Raw genomic sequence first — 24,639 nt, forward strand, 5'->3', positions numbered from 1 at the left:
AGTCCGAGAAGACAAAGTCGCCCTGAAGGGCGCGAGCCTTTACGTAACCGGCCTCGCGCCAGGGGTCGCGGGAGGCCGGCGCTCAGCAAGGAAGGCTCTGCGGCCAGTGCGAGGGGGCAGCAAGGCCGCCTAAGTTAGGCGAGTCCCGGAGCCGGCAGGAGCAGGCGGCCGCTCGCCTTGGCCCCGGGCCCACTAGGGCGCCCCTTCCGGATCGACCCCTGTCCCCCACTCCTGGGACCGCACGCGGGGTGATGACCTTGGGCGCGCCTCCGGACCTCCCCCGGCCTCAGTTTCCCGGTGTGGGCGTCCAGCCAGGCTGCAACGGCGCCCTGGGCCTCCCGCCCCCGTACCCCTACCCAGGCCTGGCTGAGGGAGTCGGCACGCGCCAGGCGTCCCCGCACCCCCGCGCCCGCACCCGGCCGGCGCTGCCCGGAGCGGCCCCACGAGGCGGCGCGCGCCGCGGCGGTCGGGCCCAGCGCGCAGGCGCGGCGCGGCGGGGCGGGGCGGGGCGGCCGGCGCTGGACACTCGGCGGCGGCGGCGGCGGCGGCTCAGAGTGCGCGGGGCGGCGCGCGGCGTGCGGTCGCGGGAGCTGCCCAGGCGCGGGAGCCGGCTGGCGGGGCTCTCCCCGGACCGCCTCAGGGTCTGCGAGCGCGCCGCCAGGGCCAGCCTGAGGGGCCACCTGGCCGCACCGGCGCCCGCCCGGAGCGCGGGAGCCGCGTCCCGGACGCCGCGGCCGCCAGCGCCGGGCACCCGGCGGCCACCGGGGACTGGGGCTGAGCGGCCGGTTCCCGCCCCTGTGGCGCCGCCGCTGCCGCCGCCCGGCCGCCCGCCCGGCTTGGCCGCCGCCGCCGCGGCGTCTGGCCCCGGGGTCCGGGCCGCGGGCGGGGTCGGGGGTTGCGGGGCCGCCGCTGCTGCCCGCGCGCCTCGGGTTCGCATCCCGGGCCCCGGACGGCCGCCGAGCATGGAGGAGAAGTATCTGCCGGAGCTGATGGCGGAGAAGGACTCCCTGGACCCTTCCTTCACGCACGCCCTGCGGCTGGTGAACCAAGGTGAGGCGCGCCGGCCGTTAACTGCCGGCCGGCGGCCGTTGGGGCGGGCGGTGGTCGGGGGGCTGCGGGACGCCTGGCGGAGACCCCTGAGGGGCCCCGGGGAGACGCTGGGATGCGACTTGAAGGGAATCTCTGGGGACTTGGGGCTGCCCAGGGGGTAGCTTGTGAGTGGGGACGGCGGGCGTCGGGGGGCTTCGTCGTGGGGGGACCCCGGGGTCTAGGGTGGGTGTTTGGTCGGTCTGATGAGCCGCAGGGAAATGGAGGAACCTGAGGGGACCCGGTGCAGAGCCGAGGAACGGAACAGGTGCTTGGGCTGTTGGTGAAGTTCGGGGCTGAGAGGGGAGGACCGCGGGGGTCCCAGGGGAGGACCCCAGGCCCCTCGCCCCGCGCGACCCGCCTGCCCGGGGTCCGGGGTCAGCAGCCCTGGCCAGGCCGGCTGCCCTGCTCGGGGGCTGGCCCGTGGGGCATCGGGAGGGGACCGGAGGGAGGCCCCCCGTCGGCCTGGCTGCGCCGGGTGGGTGACCCTCCGGGGCGGCCGGCAGGATGGAGGGCACTGCCGTTTCGCACGCGCCCAGCCGGCCGCTGGACGGGGTGTCTGGAGGCAGCACACCCGGACGGCGAGCCTCTGGCTGCGGGATAAGCCGCTGGCGTGGACGGTGGGTTCAGCCTCCCTCCTTGGGAGCAGCCCTCGCCCCCTCCTGTGCGTTCAGTGGGCGATGGGTTCGGGCCCCCGGCCTGCCTTTTCCCTGCGAAATGGCAGAAACGAACCTGGTCGGATCGGTTACCTTTGGCGTGAATCGCTGCGAGTCTAGCTCCTTGGTTAAGTCCGGGCTGCTGCTCTTAGCGCTGACCATGTCTCTTCCGTGGTCGGAAAGTGAGAGACGAGGCAGACATGTTCCGTGTGTGTTGAGGTCGCTGTGTTTGACACAGAGACCTCCGGTGTTTGCCCGGCGCACCCAGTTCTTCCGGTGGGCTGGTGGCGGTGGTGGGGAGACTGCCTGAACCCGAGATTTACGCACGTTGGAATGGTTGAGCAGGTTTGCGGAGCACCCCCCCCCCCCCCCGTTTTAATTGCAAGCTTATTCTTATTTTTGAATAAAATGGATTTGTGAAAAAGAAGTGGGCATGCATGCCTAAATTAGAGAGAAAGAATGCTAAGTTTCATGCTCATGTTGTTCAGAGCAGTTTACGGTTCCGTTCACACTCCCGGCTCTGCGATTTGCATGCATCTTTTGTTGCCTGCTAGGCTGTCCTATCTGTGGGAGAAATTTCTTTGTACGTTGGGTGAGTTCAGCAGCTTTCGAAATATTCTGGGCTGTGGAGTAAGTGCATTTTTCCTAATAAAGAAGCAGAATCCAAGTTATGCTGCGCTGAATTAAGGAAACTTATTTAATGAGTTATTTTAAAGTCAGAATTATTTTCTGTGCCATGTTTCTGTAGTATCGTGTTGCTAACACACTGAAAAATTCTTTTTTCCCACTTTGCTGTTTTTACTACTGTTAATGGCTTCCAGTTACTTGAAAAAGATGCTGGGGAGTGTTGGGGAAATGTTGCCATTCAGTGATTTTTAGAGGATGATTTCCTTTTTCATCAGAAATTCTCTTGGGAGCATTTCTCACGTGTGGAGGCGGCCAGAGGTCCACTCAGCTGCGTGTGTAACTCTTAACTTGTTACTTGAGACTAAAAGGCTTTTCCCTTAATTCAGGGGCCGACACCCAGAATGTGAAGTCCTGTTAATTGAAAATATTAATTGTGCTGTTATGTAACTTCAAAATTACAAGTATCTTTCTCAGACATCATGGATTCAGTTGAGTTTGCGTGATTGTTAGAAAGCTTTCATTTCAATCTGATGACCAGGTTGGCTTGTTACTGGCTGTATGAAAGTATTTTATTGTTACTTAGCTGTGTTCTTACCACCTGCCTCTAAGAAAGCTGTGCTTTCCAGAGGTTATTCTGAATCTCAGCACTGGAATCCGTATTCTACACTGAATTGTGCAATGATGATGGGTCAGCATTGAAGCCTTTGTTTTACTGTAGAGTGACATGTAACAGAAATATTTTCTGAGTAACATTCCCGAATGCTAACAGTACCTTGTGTTTGAACAGTGTTTTATTAAAGTCTCCCAGGCACTTCATTGAACATCCTCTCCAATTCCATCCTCATGCTTGTATCCTTGTGAGGCAGGTGTTGGTGTTTTTTTCTGGGAGCACCTCAGTTCTACAAGCTTTTGCAGGCCACCAAGAATTAATTTGAACTCAGATCTTCTGTCTCTAAGGCCATTCATAATTTCTGCTTATACCTTCAGCAAAAGATGAAAGGAAATGCTTCTCACATGCTAATCTGAAACCCTGCGGAAATCACAATAATTAATATGATTGTTTCCAGGTGACTTAATGTAAGGGAAATCATGTGTCCTTTAGGAAGACTTACCGAGATTTTTTTAACGCAAGTTAATTCTGGCATTTGTCTTTGAAAAACCAAGTGTTCATGGTAGACTTATCTCACAGGATTTTAATGCTCATGCCAAGAGGCACGCTTGGATTAAAGCTCTCCTGTGACCAACATTCTAACCAGCATATTACAGTAATAAAGCAGTTTGTAAATGAGGTGTAGTCTTTTCTTTAAAATCTAGTATTTTTAAACATTATTCAACTTGTAGCTGTATTTTTTTCTTTTCTTTTTTATTTTCTTTTCTCTTCTTTTCTTTTCTTTCTGATAATCTTTAAAGACTTGAACTGGGAAGACATGAAGAGAGAACTCTTCTGATTTGGCTTGGCTTACATACTTTTTCCAGACTTAAGGTTTCATGAAGGGCATTAATCTTTGTTTTCTGAGGATAACTTGTTCTTTTCCCCATCCCTAACTGCTGATTTTGTTTCTCTAACAAAAGTAATGGGTAATGTTTACTTGCTGTTAAAAGAGAATCTAAGAAAAGCCTTTGATACTCTCCTCTTTCTAGCAGCAGTCCCCTGCCCCCGCCCCCAAGTGTCTGTAGGATGCTTTGACATTGCGGTGTCTTGCCTAGGAGGTTAATTAGAGAAGAAAGTACTGTTGCATGTTTTTTATTATGTTTGCTGGTAAGGGATGTGCTGACTCTTTAGAAAACATCTTTAGAAATGTCTCATGCATTGTAATTCAACTCAGTTCTCCAGTATTAGTTTGGATGGTTTTCAATCCAAGACAAATAACCATTAAATAAGATTACATAACACTGTATTTTTAATTATGTGATAATAGTGTACGGATTGGTGGCTGGTTCACTGCCAAGTTATGTTTAGTAGTAGGTTACAAGAAGAAATGGAGCAAAGGATTCACAACTTAAGATGGTGTATCTGTGTGCAGTTGATTCAGTTGTTTATTGGTATTTCAAGATATATGTTTTTCATATATCAATTCCTCAAATGTTAAGATTCTTAGTATTGCTTAGGATGTATGTGGGGAATACAAATGTATAAAGGGAGATCACTACTTCACCTTATGTACATCTCTTTGTACAAAACTCAGTGACTTAAGATTTTGTTTCGGAGGACTCCTTTTTGAAAAATGCTTTTCATTTGCTTGTCAGACCTGTACAGTGAGACGGTAAGCATGAAGATTGCAGAATTGTGTTTTGCTGTGGTGCCGTTATGCTGCACTGCGTGATTCATCCCATGGAGTGGAGTGTGTGGTTATTTAGTTTTTAAGTGTTTTCCTTCAGATTATCAGTTTTAAAATTTTGTTTCGTTGTTTCTTTTTCTTTTTCTTTTTTTTTTTTTAAAGACAAACCATTTCTGAGTTTAATCTAGTGTGTGGTGCTTCACAGTGCTGTAGTGACTGTGAGTTCTGTTGTGGTAGAGTTTGGACGTTGAGAATCTAGGATGCCGGCCAGGTCCTGGAGGTGGAGGGGAACACTGTGTCTGCTCCTGAGCAGTCCCTGTTTTCATGTTAGTTTGGGAATGAGTTTTAAATTAGAGATGTCTTCTTTGCTAAGGAAGATCATACTTGTCTTTAAATTATCCATCTGAAATACTTAATGACTAGGTGACTTAGATTTAATTGTCAGTTTACGAACATCTTCGTAGCACTTCTCTGTGCTGGGTCATGATTGTAATCTTAATACTGGGAGCGGACAGACATAAAGAGGTTATTAACCTAGTTTTTTAGTTGTACAAACCAAGACTGACAACTAAAGTGACTTGCCCAAGATCCATACTTACAGAATGTCACAGCAGAGGTTCAGATTTTATTGTTATCTGAATCCATTGTTCTTTCCACCATGCCCTGCCTACCCTTAGGGGTCTAAATAATTCAATTACTGGTCACACTCTGTTGCTATAGTCAGTTAATGACTAAAGGAGAATGAAAACCCTGGCCTCTCTGTGTACAGTTTGTTCTTTTCTAGCCTCTGATGGGTTGAAAGATAAATGATACAACACCCATTTTTATACTTCACTGTTCAAATTTCTGCCGTAAAGTATCTCCTTTGACTGCTTCCCTTCCTCCTGATGAGTTTGAATGCCCACTTTCTGGTCTCCCGTAGCACTCTGTACTTAACTATTATGGTAGAATCACAAGGCCTTGGCTTACATCCCTGTGTCTTTGGCATCTGGCGTAATTCTGGGTATGTAGCCCTTGGGAATCCCAGTTTTTGTTTCGGGGTCTTCAAGATCACAGAAGTAGGAAAATTAGAAGGAATATGTGGAATTGAAAGGTCAGGGAAGCTTTGATGGTTGCTACTTTACAGCACCTGCCTGCACTGGGCATGGGGCAGGTCTCTGACAGCTCAGCACATACAATGGAAGCAGGTATTGAGGGAACTCAGTGGTAAACAAGCGGAACCTCCCAGTGCTCTGTGAAAGTCCTAGAACAGTAGGCATTTTTCCCTAGGAGATAATGAGAAGATTTTGTCAGATGTACTTGAATCAGATGTTTGTTTACTTTTATTTTTTCTTGAGGACTTTGTTGAACCAGTACACATACAATTACCCCTCCCTAAACTCCTAGTAATACATCTTATAACAGATCAAAACCAGAATTTTTGAGGCCCTTATCATATGTCAAATAAACTCTCTTACCTGAAGGAGTTAAACTGCAAATTCAAATGCTAACGCTGGGCCTAAAGTTACAGAGGCAATTGAAATAGCAAATTGAGTGCCAGCAACAGCTTTGCTATCAAAAGACCCCTTTGCCTATAGTCACCAGTCCCAGAGAGAGAAGATAGAGTGGCTTATGTTTCTTACAAATTGTAGAAGTAGAGCACTCCTTAGCATGTGAGGTAGGGGTGTGTGAGTGTGTGAGATTATAATAAAAGCTGCCTTCTGTTCCAGGTGCTTCTATCCATTATTTCTCATCACCCACCACAATATCTTGGTAAAGTAGGTTGTTTTATTCGCTACCTGAGTCCTTTGATTTTTCTCAAGTGAGGAATCCAAGGCTCAGAAATGTAAAGTAACTTGGCCAGTCAAGATTCCCAGCTTACATTAGGCTGGAAGTTTAAATCACGTCTACAGCATTCCGATAGGGTACATCAAGAAAGGAGTTAAGAAGACAGAATTCAACATTATTGTTTTTAAAATAAAAAGCTTAACCATAATAGAAGTTCACTAGAAATTTTTATTGCACATGACACATCTTTAAAAGAGGTTTCTGAAAATGTGTCTTATCAAAAAAGGCAAGCTCACTTTTTTTTCCTGTGCTGCCTAGCAATCTTTAAGTCTTCAGTAGGCAAGCAAGGATTTTTAATTATGTATATATTTTAGTGGTTGAAGAGCAAATAGGAAAACTTTGTATATGGATAGTAAGTAAAATTCATGTTAATGATCTGTCTTGAAGGAACTTCTTAAAGGCACAGAACTCTATATTTTAATCTTTTATTTATTACAGAAGCAATTGAAGATATATCAGGATTTATTTCCACTTTGTTATACTTAGAAATTCATCTAAAAATAGGCACAAAGGAGAAAAAACGTATCATGAACATACTAGAATGTACGTCTGCCAATAATGGTTTTGACTGCCTGGCAGGGGGAACATATTTAAATATACTTGTGTTGGAATTGCTGATAATAGTAGGTACTACTTATCAAGAGTTTTTTTTCTGACTTTATACTTACATATATTGCTTTATTTAATTCTTCTAACAATCAAAAGAATAAATCATTTTACCTTATTTTACAGCTGAGAAAACAGATCAGCAGGTTACTAACTTGCCCAAGGTCACAGGGCAAGCAAATGGTGAACCAGGATGCAGATCCTTGTCTGAAGAGTGCCAGGACACTGTGCATAGTTCTTGTCAGCATCCTGCAGAGATAGATGCTTTCACTGTGTTTGTTTTCCTTTGGGAATTTTGATCATGCAGCTCTTCAGATTAACTACCTGGTACTGGATGGGTTATCTGGTGAGCAGCACAGACTGCATACCATTCAGAGGGGCAGAATGGTAGAGGAACTTAATGACAACTGGCAGCATGGAGAATCTGGTGGATATCATTTAATTGTGAAGTAGCAGTATTTAACAAGAGACAGGCTATACAGGACTAACCATGTGATTGTAGAGGTGACAGCTTTGTAGCCTTGCAACTTAATTTTTTAAAAAAAATTTTTGAAATGTATGCATTTTTTAATAATTCTTTAAATTTTTACTTAATACATTTTTCATAGGTACAACTTTAGGAATATAGTGGTTCTTTCCCGCGTACCACCCTCCCACTCCGACTCCCATCCCACCTCCCTCTCTGTCTCCCATCTCCTTCTTGGTTATGGTTCATTTTTAGTTTGATTTTATATACAGAGGGCTAACTCCATGTTAAGCACAGATTTCAACAGTTTGTACCCACACACACACACATATAACATATAGAGTACAGTTTGAGAACAAGATTTGCAGTTGATTCTCTTATTACAGCTCATGAAGGACGGAGGTCCTACGTGGTGTGTAAGTGCACAGTGACTTCTGTTGTTCCTTTGTAGTCTGCACACTTACTTAATTTTTCAAAGCCTTAGTTTCCCCATCTCAATTTGAGGACCTCAGGCAGCATTTGTAAGGTTGCTGTTTTAGGCAGAAGTATAGTGTCTACACATAAAGGTACTTGATAAATGTTACATACTGTTTTTTTATAGATTGGCCTGAGGCAGATGTGTGTGCACTGGCATTACTTTCTAGACATAGAGTTTATGATAATAATAATAATAATAGTAATTTAGCACATAACTCATCTAGTTCCATTTCTTAGGGTAATGTTTATGTGACTAGATTTACTTTATTTTTCTGAGTCTAGAACTATTGAAGGAGCCATTTGTTCCTTAGGAAGTTTCTTCATTACTCCTGTGGACCAAATTGGCAGCAGCTATGATTTTATTATGTTACTCAAGGTATGGCACCTGAAGCTTCAGTTAACCAATGATGCGTCCGTAAACGGTTTTATGACCGTGTGTCTTAAAGCGTGTCTAGACACTCAGCAGCCTCCACAAGCACAAGAGGTTTTAGTCTAAATTGGTAAGCTATCAATTTCCATAAATGTTCACATTTCCACAGTTTTTCACCAATCAGACCCTGCTGCTATTTTAAGAATTTTAGAAGTGTTCCTAGCATGTTATTGATGTTTTTCCTTGGTAAGATAAAGGGCATGAATATGTAAAAGTAGCTTTTTTGATCTCTGTCTTTCATATAAATCTTGTCCTTGAGATCACTGTTGGTTTGACCTCCTATCAAGAAATTATAACAGAGAGGGGAAGGGTAGTTTTCATTCTCATTATTTTTCCTTCTGTTATTTATGCCAGTGCTGCTCTGCTTTTGTTCCACTAGGTGGTGCTCCATATAGCTAGGTTACCTGCTTTCATCAATACCAGTAGTTACTCCTGACTGAAATTAGTCTTGATCTCTTAGCTTGCATTACTTTTGTTTTTCATGCGTTGTCACTAATTTTTTCATATTTATAGTATCTTAAGAGACATACTTTAAAGCCAGTATTTTCAGAAATCTGTAACTTGTAAGCACAAATTATGTCGCCACCATTTCCTGTGTGCATATTGTGTGTAGGCACTTATCACATTTCTTCATCTGGTGACTGTCATGTGAAGTTAGCTTTGTTGTTCTCATCGTACAGATAGAGAGGTGGGGCTTAGTAGGACATGCAACTTGTCTAAGGCATGTGGCTGACTTACAGACACTGTGACCTAAAGAACAAATACTGCAAAAGCACTGGACATAAAACATTTTTCAAAGATGTTAGGATAGTCTGACTTTTGGCTTTTGGTTTTGGAATTTGTTTTCCTCTCAGTTAAATTGCGTTGGAGTAGATTAAGTCACACTTTGATTTGTGTAAGGAAACAAGTGTAGGTAGTAACAAAAGATTTGTCAATTGGTGTGGACATTCCTGCTTCCTGCTGCTTTCTGTTGCCTGCTGACTTGAGTGAGTTAGGGGGCTTGAGCAGAACCAGGAACAAAACAGACGTGGGAACAAGTTTGGACAAAGCCATGTTTAGTAGTTTTAGCAGCTGGAATAGTGGATCAACAGACCACAGGACTTCAAAAATGTTATTCATGTATTCAACTAGTAGTTGTTGGGCTGCTGAACTGAACTGTGAATATTTAACACTGCTAAACAGTGCGTTGTGGACTAGTTATTTTACTTCTCTGAACTGTTGCTGTCCCTTCATCTTCACACAACAAGGATGCCCCCCTCATTGGTTGTTACTAAGATAAATTGATAACATCAATAAGAAACATAACATTTGTATGTTTCTGATTATCACAGATTTGTTTTACTGATGAATTTCATACCTTAGCTCTTGGTTTTCTGTCATTGTGGTGGTGGATTATTTGCTTTTTTTTTTTTTTTTTTTTTTTTTTTTTTTGTCTTCTGACCAGTGCCCCTGCTGTCCTGTTCTTTCAGTTTGGGTATGCTCTGAGGATATAAATAGAACAGAACAGGTAGACAAGCCTTGTTCCCCTTTTGTTTGCCTACCATGTGCAAATACTGAAATCAGATTCAGACTGGTAAATAAAGAAGACAGAGTAGTTAACACAGTTTTAAGTTAGATTTGGGCTCATGTATCAGGTCTGCCACTTCTTTGTGTTGTGACTTCAGTTATCTTAACCCCTGTCAGTCTCAGTTCCATGTGTACAAAATGATGACTCTGAATCCTGTTGGGAGTTTTTGTGGGGTTAAATGAGATACATGTGAAGAGGTGTTCAGTGACATGTGTAGCATGTAGTATGTACAGCGGAGATGGCTGCTGCTGTCCTGTTGTCATCAGCATCAACATCGTATTTTTATCTAAGAAGTCATAGTATAGTAATGGAGGTAAACATATGGACAGAACAATTTTAAGAGGGTGTTAAGTTCTGTGACAGAGGAATGCATGTTGGATTTGGTGTCTTGGAAGATGCCACCTAACTTATCAGTACCTGGACAATCTTGGGTAATCTCCTCCTATGAGGTGTTAGTCAGATGCAGAAAACATCACAAGGCATGAGAAACAACTCCTGCAGCAATATGTAACTTCTCTGATTCCTCTAGGTTATTGATTCAGTCCTTGTTTGTTTCCATAACATCTTCACGGTACACCTGGTCGGAGTGTATTATAGTTCTTTGTCTTTGTTCCTCCTCCTCCCTCCCATTTTTAAGACCTTTGTTTCTTCTTGGAATTAAAAATTTTATTTGGAAATAAGTTTAAGCTTACAGAAGAGTAAAGTGATAGTGCTAAGAACTCTTGTGCACCACTTTTTGATTTAGCAGTTCATATTTTGTTACATATGATTTCTCCTTTTCTCTGTATATATAATTACTTTCATGACTCACTTGAGAGTAAGGTGCATGTAGTTTGTCTCTTCACCCCTAAATAATATTATTTGAGAGGGAGAAATGGAAAGAAGGAGAGAGGAGAGGATACACTTCCCTCTAGTCAGTGGTTCACTCCCCAAATGCGCTCAGTTGCCAGGGTACAGCTGGTGCTGAAGCTAGGAGCTGGGAACTCAGTCCAGTCTCCCACATGGATTTCAGGAACTCAGTTCCTGTGCCATCACCTCTGCCTCCTAGGTGTGCGTGAGCAAGCAGGAGTCAGAGCCAAGATTTGAACTCAGGCACTCTCAGGTGGGAGGGAGTGGTCTTAACTGGCATCTTTCACTGCTAGGCTGAAAAGCAACCTCTAAATACCATGATATGTATTTCCTTTTATACCTTGAATACAGTAATCAAGATGATATGGTTCTGTCATCTGTAGTCCATGTGCTAATTTGACAGTTCTACTTTTTGCCTTTTATAAGATCCAGTTGAAGACCACACGTTGCATTTAGTTGTCAAGTCTTCTTCCTACTTTAGCTTGGAGCAATTCTTCTGTCTTCCTTTGCCTTTTCTGATGGGCATTTTGGAAAGCTACTTGGGCCAGTTTTTTGTAGACTGTCTCTCAGTTTGGAGTGTGCTGATTCCTTAGAATTGCAATCACGTTATGCACTCTTAGCAGAAATGCCACTAAGGTGATGGTGCATTACTCACACCAGGGGCACAAGGTTTCTGTGTCGCTCTGTCCCAGTACTGGTGAGCATGTTAAGTTAGAGCACTTGGTGGTGTCAGTTTACTGTGAAGTTACTGTTTTTCTTTTCTAATTAAATTGTACTTTTGTGGGTAGATCCTTTGAGACTGTAAAAATTTGGTTTCTCATTAAACTCTACCTCACAAATTTTAGCATCCATTAAATGTTTTACCTGAACATCTCTATTACTGTGATAGTTGTAAAATGGTTGCTTTCCTGTTTATTTGAGAGAGAGAGTTACAGACAGAGAGGGGCAGAGACAAAGAGAGAGGTTTTCCATCTGCTGGTTCACTCTCCAAATGGCTGCAGTAGCTGAAGTTGGGCCAATCTGAAGCCAGGAACCAGGAACGTCTTCTGGGTCTCATGTGGGTGTAGGGGCCCAAGAATCTGGGCCATCTTGTACTGCTTTCCCAGGCCATAGCAGAGAGGTGGATCGAGAGAGGAGCAGCCAGGACACAAACTGGCACTGCAGGTGGAAGCTTAGCCTGCGATGCCACAGCACTGGCACAAATGGTGATTTTCTAACTTACTTAATCTAGGTGTCTTTTTGATTGGCATTGTACTGAAAAGGGACATTTTCACTTTTTTTTTTCTCCCCCCAACCTCTCTCTCTTGTTTTCTATTTATTTTATAAATTCATGGATTGGTCTTTAATTGGTTATAATCTGTTAATATCACTATATAACTTGATGCTCAAGTTGTCATTGGGTACTCTTTGCCCTGACTCCTTGGTCTTTTTCATAGAATTATCTCATGCATTCGCCTGACTACAATTGTTCTTTCATATCTGTATATTCAAGCAGCTGTCTCCAATATTGAGAAAAATTTGTACCTGTACTGAATGTGCACAGATTCTTACTATTCTTCCCTAAACTATATAACAACTATCTACATAGTATTTGCATCATATATAGTAAGTATTACAGGTACTCTGAAGACAGTTAAATATATGGGAGGATGTGCATAGATTATGTGCAAATAATATGCCATTTTACATAAGAAGAATACATATGTAGCATTACTGATTTTGGTGTCTGAAGAGGGGGATGTCCTAGATTCTGTCTCCCAGATATATCGAGGGAATATTGAGGGAAGGACTTTTTTTTTTTCAAACTTTCTAATGGCTTTTTGTTCCAGGCTTTGTTCTCTGCTTTCTCTGCCCTAGACTTTGGAACCATGCATTTATTCAGGGTGTTCTGCTTCCTCTTAGTGTGGATCTCATTTAGAAACCGAGATGGAGTTGTTGATATATGATTGCTTCTGTGCCTTTTCAAAGCTGTGAAATAGATATGTTTTATAGATATGTCTCCATTGTCTTTATGCTAAGTTCTTAACTTAGGGCCAACAAACTTTTTCAGTAGATAGAGTAGTTTGTGAGCTGTACATTCTACTTAGTCTGTGCTGTTGTAGTCTAAAAGTAGCCATATATAGTGCAGTGTGTAAATGCAGAAATGTGTTTATGTTTTGATAAAACTTTACTTATAAAAACAGGCTTGTACTGGCTTTGGCTGTAGGTTGTAGACTGCCTCCTCTTCCTTGCTGTAAGTTTAGAGCCTAGGAACAGACTTTATTCCAAAATTGGCAGAATTCCGTTTTACCCATACCATCCACAACATGGGGCGTAATAAACACTATTTGGGTAAATTAATTAATGATATTGTGAGTCATTTACATCATATACCATTAATTTATCTTACATGGATCTTTGTACATCAGCTTTTTGTGACTTGTCAATTTGTAATGTGAGTCTTTCGATATATGTAAATATGTAAAATAATAAAAAAATCCATAAGCTCAGTATTTTTCCAGTAGTAGAATAGATACCCTTTTTCTAATGAAAGAGCATGTAAAGGCAGGGCTCTGTGTGAAGGCATTAGTGCATGAACCTTGCTGTGGGTTAGCAGTTCTCACATTTTGCATAGCTGAAGCTGAATGACAAGACTCCGATACCAATCAACTGGGTGAAAAATCTGAAAATTATATTCCTTTCATTATCTCAGAATAGATTTGTTTCTACACAATATTTATGTAATTTTTTTTGCTGTAACTTATTCAGCAAACAACTTCATTTATAGCAGTAAAATGGAGCGATCACATTCTCACAGGATAGTGTGTCGTCAGGAAAGACCATCTCACACATGCCCATTGCTTGCCATCAAGGCAGTACATCAAGATACTTAGAGTTGGAACCAGCGCTGTGGCGCAGCAGGTTAAAGCCCCACCCTGCCGTGGTGGCATCTCATATAGGCGCCAGTTGGTGTCCTGGCTGCTTCACTTCCTATCCAGCTCTCTGCTATGGCCTGGGAAAGCAGTGGAGGATGGCCCAAGTCCTTGGGCCTCTGCATGTGTGTGGGAGACCCAGAAGAAGCTCCTGGGTCTTGGCTTCGGATCAGCTCAGTTCTGCCTCTTGTGGCCATTTGGGGGAGTGAACTAGTGGATGGTTCTACCTCTCTATGTAACTCTTTCAAAGAAATAAAAATAAATCCTTAAAAAAAATGGTAGAGTCATCATAACAGATGGCAGTAGCTTAAGTAAAGATTCAGATTCAGTCAATTTAATGTCTGTGATGACTCTAAAGTAGGGAGACTACTGATGCCATAGACAGGAGTGTCAGTTGGTAAAGTCAACAACAGGAGTCACTGTGCACTTACTCCTCATGTAGGATCTCTGTCCTTAATGTGCTGTGTATTGAGATTTAATGCTATAACGAGTACTCAAACAATATATTTCACTTTGTGTTTCTATGGGGGTGCAAACTGTTGAAATCTTTACTTAATGTATACTAAACTGATCCTCTATAAAAAAAAAAAAAAAAAAAAGAAATTATCAACTCCCAACTTGACTCTCACTGGGATTAAACATGACAATAGGTCTGATCTGATTTCATCATCATTTAAAAAAAAATCATCTATTATTTTTCACTTTATGTTTCTGTGTGAGAGCAAACTGTTGAAATCCTTACTTAATGTATACTAAGCTGATCTTCTGTATATTAAGATAATCGAAAATGAATCTTGATGTGAATGGAAGGGGAGAGGGAGTGGGAAAGGGGAGGGTAGTGGGTGGGAGGGACGGTATGTGGGGGAAGCCATTGTAATCCATAAATCGTACTTTGGAAATTTATATTCATTAAATAAAAGTTAAAAAAAAATTCCAAGCATTCAAAAGTTAAGTTTAAATGTGGTGAGCAGTTCTGTTTGCCAGCGGGCCATCTTGTTTATTAGGAGGAGTATGAAGTTGCACTCTGAAAAAGGGGTTTGACAGTTCTGTCTTGATGGTTCTGTGGCACCTCCTGTTGTGATGGAAGGGAGAAAGAGCAGGTTTTCTTTTACCATGTAGAAGTGTCTTTGGGTCTTAAGATGCCTTATGAGTTTTGTTTTTTTTTTTTTTTTTTTTTTGACAGGCAGAGTGGACAGTGAGAGAGAGAGAGAAAGGTCTTCCTTTTGCCGTTGGTTCACCCTCCAATGGCCAGCGCGGCCGGCGCGCTGCGGCCGGCGCACCACGCTGATCCAATGGCAGGAGCCAGGTGCTTCTCCTGGTCTCCCATGCAGGTGCAGGGCCCAAGGACTTGGGCCATCCTCCACTGAACTCCTGGGCCATAGCAGAGGGCTGGCCTGGAAGAAGGGCAACCAGGACAGAATCTGGCGCCCCAACCGGGACTAGAACCCGGAGTGCCAGCGCCGCAAGGCGGAGGATTAGCCTATAGAGCTGTGGCGCCGACCGCCTTATGAGCTATTGATTTGTTTAGTAAGTGTTAATGTTTTGTGTTACTTTTTAATATGAAAAGTACTAAAGAAATTACCTCTGTATCTGTGTTTTTTAGAGAAATGCATGGAAAAAGGAATTTATTCAATTTTTTGACAGTGTCCATCACTTAGTATTCCATCAGTTCAGAACAAATAAAGAACCATAATTCCGTGCCTTATCTTTATTCTGTTTGTGATAAGTTAGAAGAACAAAAGGACAAGGAAAAAGTCATACTCTAAGAATCTGTTGACTATATTTTGGGTTATATTCTTGTAGTTTCCTTTTACTCAGTCAGATTTTTGCTCCTTCTTTTTTAAGATTTATTTATTTATTTGAAAGAGTTACACAGAGAGGAGAGGCAGAGAGAAAGAGGTCTTCCATCCGATGGTTCACTCCCCAATTGGCCACAATGGCTGGAGCTGTGCCAATACGAAGCCAGGATCCAGGAGCCTCTTCCAGGTCTCCCACGTGGGTGCAGGGACCCAACGACTTGGGCCATATTCTACTGCTTTCCCAAGCCATGGCAGAGATCTGGATCAGAAGTGGAGCAGCTGGGTCTTGAACCAGCGTCCATATGGGATGCTGGCACTGCAGGCCAGGGCATTAACCCGCTGCACCACATAGCCAGTCCTGATTTTTTGCTCCTTAAATGGGTATATTAGCTGTGCTAATAAGCTCTACAAACTTCTGTTTCTTTATCTTTAAATGGTCCTGAGAGAATCTATGTAAAGTGCCTGGTATAGTGGGCTAAAGCCTCCACTAAGGGCAGACAGAATAGCCAGTGTGTCTTCATTGTGGAATAAAAAGGAATTCATTCCATTGATATGCTTTGGTGAAGAAAGATGGAGACAGAGTTTTCCTGTATTTGAGAACTGAAATAAATTCCAGCTACTGATTCTGAGGTGAGATTTGCTGATTATCAGACAAGTGTGCCAGGCATATACATTCTGTGGTAGTGTGGGTATTTAGCTTTAGTGTGGGACTTAGACCTTGTAGGAAGTCTTCCTCTGCTGCAAGAATAATTGGACCTATATGTGACCATAGGATATTATTATCCATAGGGTAATCAATTTGCCATAATTTAATATTTCCAATAAGCAGATTGTCTAGTGAATTTTGTCATTTTGCTTTCTTCCATTTCAGTTGTCCTGTAGTCAACAACCATGTCTGAAAATATTACATGGTAATTTGAGAAATAAACAAGTCATACAAAAAAGAAAGATCATTTGGGATGCTGTGAACAATGCAGGTGGAAAAGTTTTTGAATTTTGTGAGTTTGAGTTATTATGTGGTCTTTCAGTATATTTAATTTCACTAAACATGCACTGCCCTATGTTTGAAGCTGTGCTTGAAGATGAGATCACCCAGAAAGTGGGTGAAATCAAGAGAGAAAAAGGACAGAGGAAGGACTCCTTGCAACATATTAGCCTTGAAGGTTGGGCAGAGGAACTGGCACCTTCCCTCCCTTCCTTTCTTAAACAGAAAGATGTATGATCATGAGGATAAATCATACTCAGAAATGTGTATTTTAAAAGCTGTGTGTGTGTGTCTGTGTGTGATTTATTCCTTTGCAAGTAGTCTCTTAAAACTTGTTACTGCTGGGAGGTGATGCTTAAGCAGAACGTGGCCTTTGTAAGCCTGCGGATCCCTAAGCTGAGACGAGTTTGAGGGAGAGGCCCAGCCATCTGATGCATCATCTGCTGCCTCTAGGATGTGGGTTGAGGTCCAGCTCACGGGTTCTGCCTGGTCCAGCCCCAACTGCTGCAAGTATTTGGGGAGTAAACCAGTGGATGTGAGATCTCTGTCTCTGTGCTTTTCAAAATAATGAATTAACTTAAAAAATTTGGAGGAGAGCCTTTTGGTACAAAGAACTCAGGAAGTGGATTGGAATAGTCAGCTTATCACAGGATTTTTGGTCCAGAGAGGTCAGGGGCTCCTAGTAGCTTGTTTTCATCAGTGGCCACAAGTCTTCAAACTGACTTTGAGTTGGTTCACAATTTCCCTGCAAGTTTTCTCCCCTCCCCTCCCCTCCCCTCCCCTCCCCTCCCCTCCCCTCCCCTCTCTTCTTTTTCCTTCCTTCCTTCTGTCCGTCCATCAGGTTACAGACAGTGAGAGGGAGAGATCTTCCGTCCACTGATTCACTCCCCAAATGGCCACAACAGTTGGAGCTGCACCGATCCAAAGCCAGGACTTCTCTGGGTCTCCCATGCAGGTGCAGGGGCCCAAGGATTTGAGCCATCTGCTACTGCTTTCCCAGTCCATAGTAAAGAGCTGGATGGGAAATGGAGCAGTCGGGACTAGAACTGGTGCTCATATGGGATGCAGGCGCTACAGGTGGAGGATTAACCTACCTTGCCACAGTGCCAGCCCCACAAGTTTTCAATTTGATTGATATGCCTTATGGTTTCCAGTCATCACCAGCTTATTCATGATACAATTACTGCCGCCTTTGTGTATGTTTTTGGTTAGTGTGGCTGCATTGCTCATAGTGGTTGGTCCTAGATCTTCATAGTCTTGAATGTGACTCCTACTGCCTGACAAGGGCCTGTGTCATGATTAAGGATCCCTGAGTATGTAAGTAGAGTGCAGAGACTACATTATTGGAATATAAATCTGGTATTATTCAGAGCTTTGGCTATGAGACTTCTACATACAAATCATAATAGATTTTCCCCTACCTCTTTCTGTTGAGGGCTTAGGATGGGAGCAGACTCAATTGCCACCCTAGTCCTTTTCTTTATTCCCCTTGATTGCAGGTAACAGACTCATTGTGGGTAGAGCTGTGACTCTTTTGTATCACAACAGTCATGTGATAAAATTAGGCCAAAAAGGAGTTTCTGGAGAAAAACTCAAAAAAGGTCTTGTTTTCGAAAGATGACATTTTTAACCTCTTGCCTACTCTGACATGAAGCTCCACTTTACACTATACTGGTCCAGCTTGATATGCCAGAGGAGTCAGTAGTGTGGCCTTGGTTCTTCCTGACTGTGGTAATGTTTCTATGTTTGGTTGTTTTTTTTGGCCAGGGCTGGGGGTAAACAGCAGGGATCCTTGTTATCCTCCAAACTTAAGTATGCCACCAATGTCTTTTCATTCCTTTGCACAGACCATACTAAGATTTGGTGAAGTGTCAATTAATAGTCCACAGTCTCATGGTTCATTTAGTTCACTTTAATTAAATAATTTTGTCATCTGTTTGAAAAATATCACTAGTAAGATTTCTTTAGTACCTCAATTTGGATTATTTATGTGGAGAGAGAAAATATTGGTCTTAACTTATAGCACATATGCATAAAGGAAGCAGCATTTTTTGATCGTACAAAATCACCATTCAGTTTGTTTTGTGTTGCTTTAACAAAATATCTCAGACTGGGTAACATAACGGATGCTTAAACAACACAAGTTTATGTATTTTCAAGTATGGCTAAAATGTGCTTGACTTACATTGACCCTCAGAAGCTACATGACATGGAACAAAATAAGAGTTGGTTCAGAAATTTGTTTCACTTAATGTCTGTAGTAGCCTGAATTATACTTATCCTCCCCCCTGCCAACTGCCACCAATCAATGTCTATATCCTAATCCCCACAAATTGGGAATGCTATTATATGTGGCAGAAAGAACCTTGAAGATACTATTAAGAATCTTGAAGTGGATAGGTTATCTAGGATCATGTGTGTGAGTCCAATATTACTACTCTGTTTTGTGCAGAAGGCAAAGTCAGACAGAAGGCAAACTGTCAACAGAAGCAGAAGTTCCAGTCTTGTGGCCATAAGCCATTGAATATTTCAGTTTCTACATGATGGGAAGGATAAGGACCAGGATTCTCCTTTGGAGCTTTTAAAAGGAATGCTGCCTTACATACCCATTTTAGATTTCTTACCTCCAGAATTATAAGATCATGCATCTCTGTTGCTATGTTAAACCACTAAGTTAGGGATAATTTGTTACAGTGGCAATGGGAAACTGATACAGTATCCTTAAATGATTTGAACTGTTTAACAATAATAGTTGAAGACTTTGATACCCTACTTTTTATAAAGGATACAACCAGATAAAATTAGTAAGAAATTAGAGGTTGGAACAATACTATAAGCTGGTTAGAAATAACAGACATCTATAGGACATCTTCTCCAGCAACCACAGAAAGTTCATTTTTCCCAAAAATGTGGAGCGTTTCCTAGACTCCAGTAAACAAGCCTCAAAAAAAATGTTAAAGATTGAAGTCATGCAAATGATTAATTCCATTGACTATAACACAAATGGGATTAAAAATATTTTCAAAAAGAGAAATTCACAAATATGTGGAAATTGATAGTCTTTAACATAACCAAAGAGGTAAAGAATAAATCAAAAGGGTAATTAGAAAATACTTTGACATAAATGAAAATGAAGATACAGTTTATGAAAAATTAACAGATAAAGCAGAACAGTGCTTAGAGGAAAAGTTATAACTGTAACCTCTTGTTTTAAAAATGAAGATAAATTTCAAATCAGTTACCTAAATTTCATCTTAAGACTCTGGGAAAGGAAGAATAGACTAAATTTAATTCCGGCAGATTGAAGGAAGTAACACATATTAATATGGAAATTAATGAAATAAAATAGAGAATAGAAAAACTGCAAAGAAAAGTCAACAAAAAAGTTGATTTTTTGAAAACATCAGCATAATGCAAATTTCATCTATATTGACTGAAAGACTTATTTATTTATTTATTTATTTATTTTTGACAGGCAGAGTGGACAGTGAGAGAGAGGGAGAGAGAGAGAGAGAAAGGTCTTCCTTTTGCCGTTGGTTCACCCTCCAATGGCCGCCACGGCTGGTGCGCTGCGGCCGGCGCACCGTGCTGATCCGAAGGCAGGAGCCAGGTACTTATCCTGGTCTCCCATGTGGGTGCAGGGCCCAAGCACTTGGGCCATCCTCCACTGCCTTCCCGGGTCACAGCAGAGAGCTGGCCTGGAAGGGGGGCAACCGGGACAGAATCCGGTGCCCCGACTGGGACTAGAACCCAGTGTGCAGGCACTGCTAGGTGGAGGATTAGCCTATTGAGCCACGGCGCCGGCCATGAAAAACTTTTTTTTAAGATTAACTTATTTATTTCAAAGGCAGAGTTACAGAGGCAGAGAGAGAGAGAGAGAGAGAGAGAGAGAGAGAAAGAGAGAGAGAGAGAGAGAGAGAGAGAGAGAAAGAGAAAGAGAAAGAGAAAGAGAAAGAGAAAGAGAAAGAGAAAGTTCTCCATGCACTGGTTCATTCCATAAATGGCTGCAACGGCTGGAACTAGACCCATCCAAAGCCAGGAGTCTGGAGCTTCCTCCAGGTTTCCCACATGGGTTCAGGGCCCAAGGTATGAGCCATTCCCAGGCCATAGTAGAGAGCTGAATCAGAAGTGGAGTATCTGGGGCTCAAAGAAGCCCAGATATAGAGAAGACTCTGCCACAAAAATCAAGAATGAAAAAGAGGACATTACTACTTACATCATAAAGAAGCAAAACATATTATGAGGGCATGTTATGAACAATGTATGCCAAAAAGTTAGGTAATTTAGATGGACAAATTCCTAGAAAGACGTGGACTACCAAAACTGACTCAAGAAAAAACAAAATCAGAATAGCCTTGTAAGGAAATTGAATTGGTAAAGAAAACAAAAAATATACTTACTATAAGAAACCATCCAGATGACTTCACTAGTTAATTATAAAATATATTGAAGGAAAAACCAATAGAAAATTTTTAATAATCTCTTCCAAAATACAGAAGAGGAAGGAATATGTCAGTCTAGGTCTGTTCAGGTTGTTCTAACACACCTCAGACTGGGTACTTTATAAACAACAGAAATTGCTCACAGTCCTAGAAGCTGTAAAGTCCCTTAACAGATTGTTGACAAATTTGGTTTCTGGAAAGGGCTTTTTCCCATAGATAATGCCGTCTGTGTGGCCTCACCAGGTGAAGGGGGCAAAGAGGCTCCCTCAAGACTTTTATAAAGGTGATAGTCTCATCCATGCCCTCATAACTTAATTACCTCCCCAATCGCCACTTCTAATTACCATCAACTTATAGGGAAGATCTCACACAGTCTGTGAAATTTGAGGGTGCCTAAAAGTTCAGACTGTAGAAGCTTCCTAACTCATTTTTTTGTTTTTAGTTTTCCCTAGTTTTTAAAAAGATTCAGTATAGCTCATAGATACAATTCTAAGATTGTAATGGTATTCTGTTACTCCCTTCTTCCTTCCCCCTTCTTAATTAAAAATATGTCTTCTCAAAAACTAAAAAGAAGAGGGAAGGAGGAAGGGAGTAATGCGCAGCCAAATAAGTCTAACAAATAAAAAGTTAAAACACTAGTTTAGCAGTAATATAGCAATGGCAATAAGTAGTAGTAAAATAGAAAGATGACCATTTCTCATATATACAGTAAATTTTAAAGTAGTTACAGATCATTAAAACTATGGTGTTATAACCTTCTTAACCATTGAGTTGACAAAGTGTAACAATTTTACAAAACTATATTTGCAGTAATACTGATACACACAGGGATTTCTTTCATTTGAATTTTTTTCTTTTTATAATTTTAGCTTCCACATGTAAAGTAGGTCACGTGGTATTTGTCTTTCTGTGTACGGCTTATTTTGCGCAACATGATGCTGTCCAGTTGCATTCATTTTGCTGCAAATGGTAGAATTTCATTCTTTTTTATAGCTGAATAATATTCCATTGAGTCTATGTACTTCATTTTCTTTATCCATTCATCTGATTCCATATTTTGGCTGTTGTGAACAGTGCTGCTGTAATCATCATGGTGCAGGTATCCCTTTGATACAATGTATTCTTGTCTTTTGGTTTTATACCCACTAGTGGGATTGCTGGATCGTATGGTAAATTTGTTTCTGGTTTTCCAAAAAATCTCCATAGTGTACTCTGTACTGTAATAATTTAAATTCCTACCAACAGTATGTAAGTGTTCCTCTTTATACACACCCTTGCCAGGATGTGTTACTCTCTGTCTTTTGGATTTTAGCCATTCTGATGCATGAGGTAGTATTTCATTGTAGTTTTGATTTGCGTTTCACTGATAGTGATGTTGAACATTTTTTCATTTATTTGTTGGTCCTTGTTATTTCTTTTTTTGGGAACTGTCTGTTGTGGTCCTTTGCCAATTTTTTTTTTAACTGAATTGATTTTTTTTTAAGATTTATTTATTTTACTTGAAAGTTAGAGTTACAGAGAGAGAAGGAAAGGCAGACAGAGAGAGAGGGAGAGAGGTCGGTCTTCCACCCACTGGTTCATTCCCCAGTTGGTCGCAATGACCAGAGCTATGCCAGTGTGAAGCCAGGAGCTCCTGTGAAGCCAGGAGCTTCTTCCAGGTCTTTCCACATGGGTGCAGGAGCCCAAGTACTTGGGCCATCTTGTACTGTTTTCTCAGGCCATAGCAGAGAGTTGGATCAGAAGTGGAGCAGCCGGGTCTCCAACCGGCACCCATATGGGATGCCAGCACTGCAGGAGGTGGCTTTACTGGCTGTGCCACAGTGCTGGCCCCAATATATATAATTCTGTTTGTTTGGTTTTGTTTTGTGTCTGTGCTTTGGGGATCTTGGCCAATAAGTCGTCCCATACACCAGTGTCTTGGAGTGTTTCTCCTACGTTTTCTTCCAGCAACTTCAGTCATGTTTCTTAAATTTAGGTCTTTGATCCATCTTGCCCACTCATTCTTTAAATGAGGCCACTATTACCTTGGCTTTTTTCTGTTTCAAAAATTAAAAAAAAAAAATTGTAGGAAAACTGCAGAACAGTATTTCTTATTGAAATCGGAGATGACCGCCTAAATTTTATACAAAAATGTGGTCCCTTAAGGTTCCCCAGAAGCGCCATCTGGGATGCCACATATACTACCAGAATTGGGGGTGCCATACGATATCACCATGTGCTTGTTAGTAAGTCCCCAATATTAATAAACCCAGGAGGGTTTTTGCCTAATATTTAGAGAAGAATTCTAAATACTGGCACAGATAAATGAGGCAGCATGGTACATTTTAAGCTTTATTTAGTGTGAAAGATGCATAGGAGAGTGAGAGCTTTATTTAAGAGAGAGAGGTAAATCTGGGTTCATACTGAACACCAGGAACCAGCACATGGAAGAGCATCTAGGCCAGGAAGCCTGAAGGTCAGGCACCCTGGAGTCTCAGGGCTACAGCAAGCCCCTTCCTGGCAAGAGGCCAGGAAAGTAGACACTGTGTCCCAGGCTTTTAACCCACTTCCAAAGGGGAGTGGTTAATTAACCTGATTGGCTGGTGGGTACCCAGGTGTCGCCAGGTAGGGTCATGAGGTCACACAGGGGTGTGGTGAAAGTATCAGGTAGGGCGTGAGGTCACACAGTGGCATGGCGAAGGCATGGTCTTCCAGCTCACAAACTTAATTGATTTTAACCTATATGCCTGCCTACTTCATTATGACTATTAGATGCCAAACATTGTTTACAAAATACTAGCAATCCAAATGCAGCAATGTATAAAAGGGATTATACATGTGAGATCACCTTATGGGATTTATCCCAGGATTGCAAGGTTAGTTTAGGATCCAATAGCATCTCAAAAGAATAAACTGTAAGATTTCTACTAAGACACTACTAAAATGAATAAGCAACTTTGGGATATTTTTTCCCTTCGCCTTTGTATGGAATTTTTAAAAAAAGATCTATTTATTATTTTTAGAAAAGCAGAGCTAAGACCTGTTCTTTCCACTGGGATCTCACTCACACACAGAGATCTTTCATTTAGGTTTTTTTTTTTTTTTTTTTTTTGCCAGAGTGTCTTGGCTTTCCATGCCTGAAATACTCTCATGGGCTTTTCAGCCAGATCCGAATGCCTTTAGGGCTGATTCTGAGGCCAGAGTGCTGTTTAGGACATCTGCCATTCTATGAGTCTGCTGAGTATCTCGCTTCCCATGTTGGATCACTCTCCCCTTTATTTATTCTATCGGTTAGTATTAGCAGGTACTAGACTTGTTTATGTGCTCCCTTTGACTCTTAGTCCTTTCATTATGATCAATTGTGAACTGAAATTGATCACTTGGACTAGTGAGATGGCATTGGTACATGCCACCTTGATGGGATTGAATTGGAGTCCCCTGGTATGTTTCTAACTCTACCATTTGGGGCAAGTCAGCTTGAGCATGTCCCAAATTGTACATCTCTTCCCTCTCTTATTCCCACTCTTATGTTTAACAGGGATCACATTTCAGTTAAACAAACCTAAATGAAAGATCTCTGTGAGTGAGATCCCAGTGGAAAGAACAGGTCTTCAAAGAAGGAGGTACCTTTCTCTGAAGGGAGGAGAGAACC

At 42.3% G+C, this 24,639-nt stretch overlaps 1 protein-coding gene across 3 annotated transcripts in view; it reads left to right on the plus strand.

Annotated features, from left to right (window-relative positions):
- Positions 1–543: 543 nt before the first annotated feature.
- Positions 544–24,639, plus strand: part of KHDRBS3 (KH RNA binding domain containing, signal transduction associated 3) — a 206,013-nt gene continuing 181,917 nt past the window's right edge. For 2 of the 3 annotated variants that reach the window (XR_007918873.2, XM_051844066.2), the window contains exon 1: positions 547–1,050. Coding sequence is in view for 1 of the 3 variants with exons in the window: in XM_051844066.2 (XP_051700026.1) it covers positions 963–1,050 (88 nt within the window). In the remaining 2 variants the exon portion in view is untranslated. Of the gene's footprint in view, positions 1,051–24,639 lie in introns of all 3 variants that reach the window. The other variant, XR_007918874.2, reaches the window with a different exon arrangement.

The sequence above is a fragment of the Oryctolagus cuniculus genome, chromosome 6 (assembly GCF_964237555.1).
Source record: "Oryctolagus cuniculus chromosome 6, mOryCun1.1, whole genome shotgun sequence".
Classification (NCBI taxonomy): domain Eukaryota; kingdom Metazoa; phylum Chordata; class Mammalia; order Lagomorpha; family Leporidae; genus Oryctolagus; species Oryctolagus cuniculus.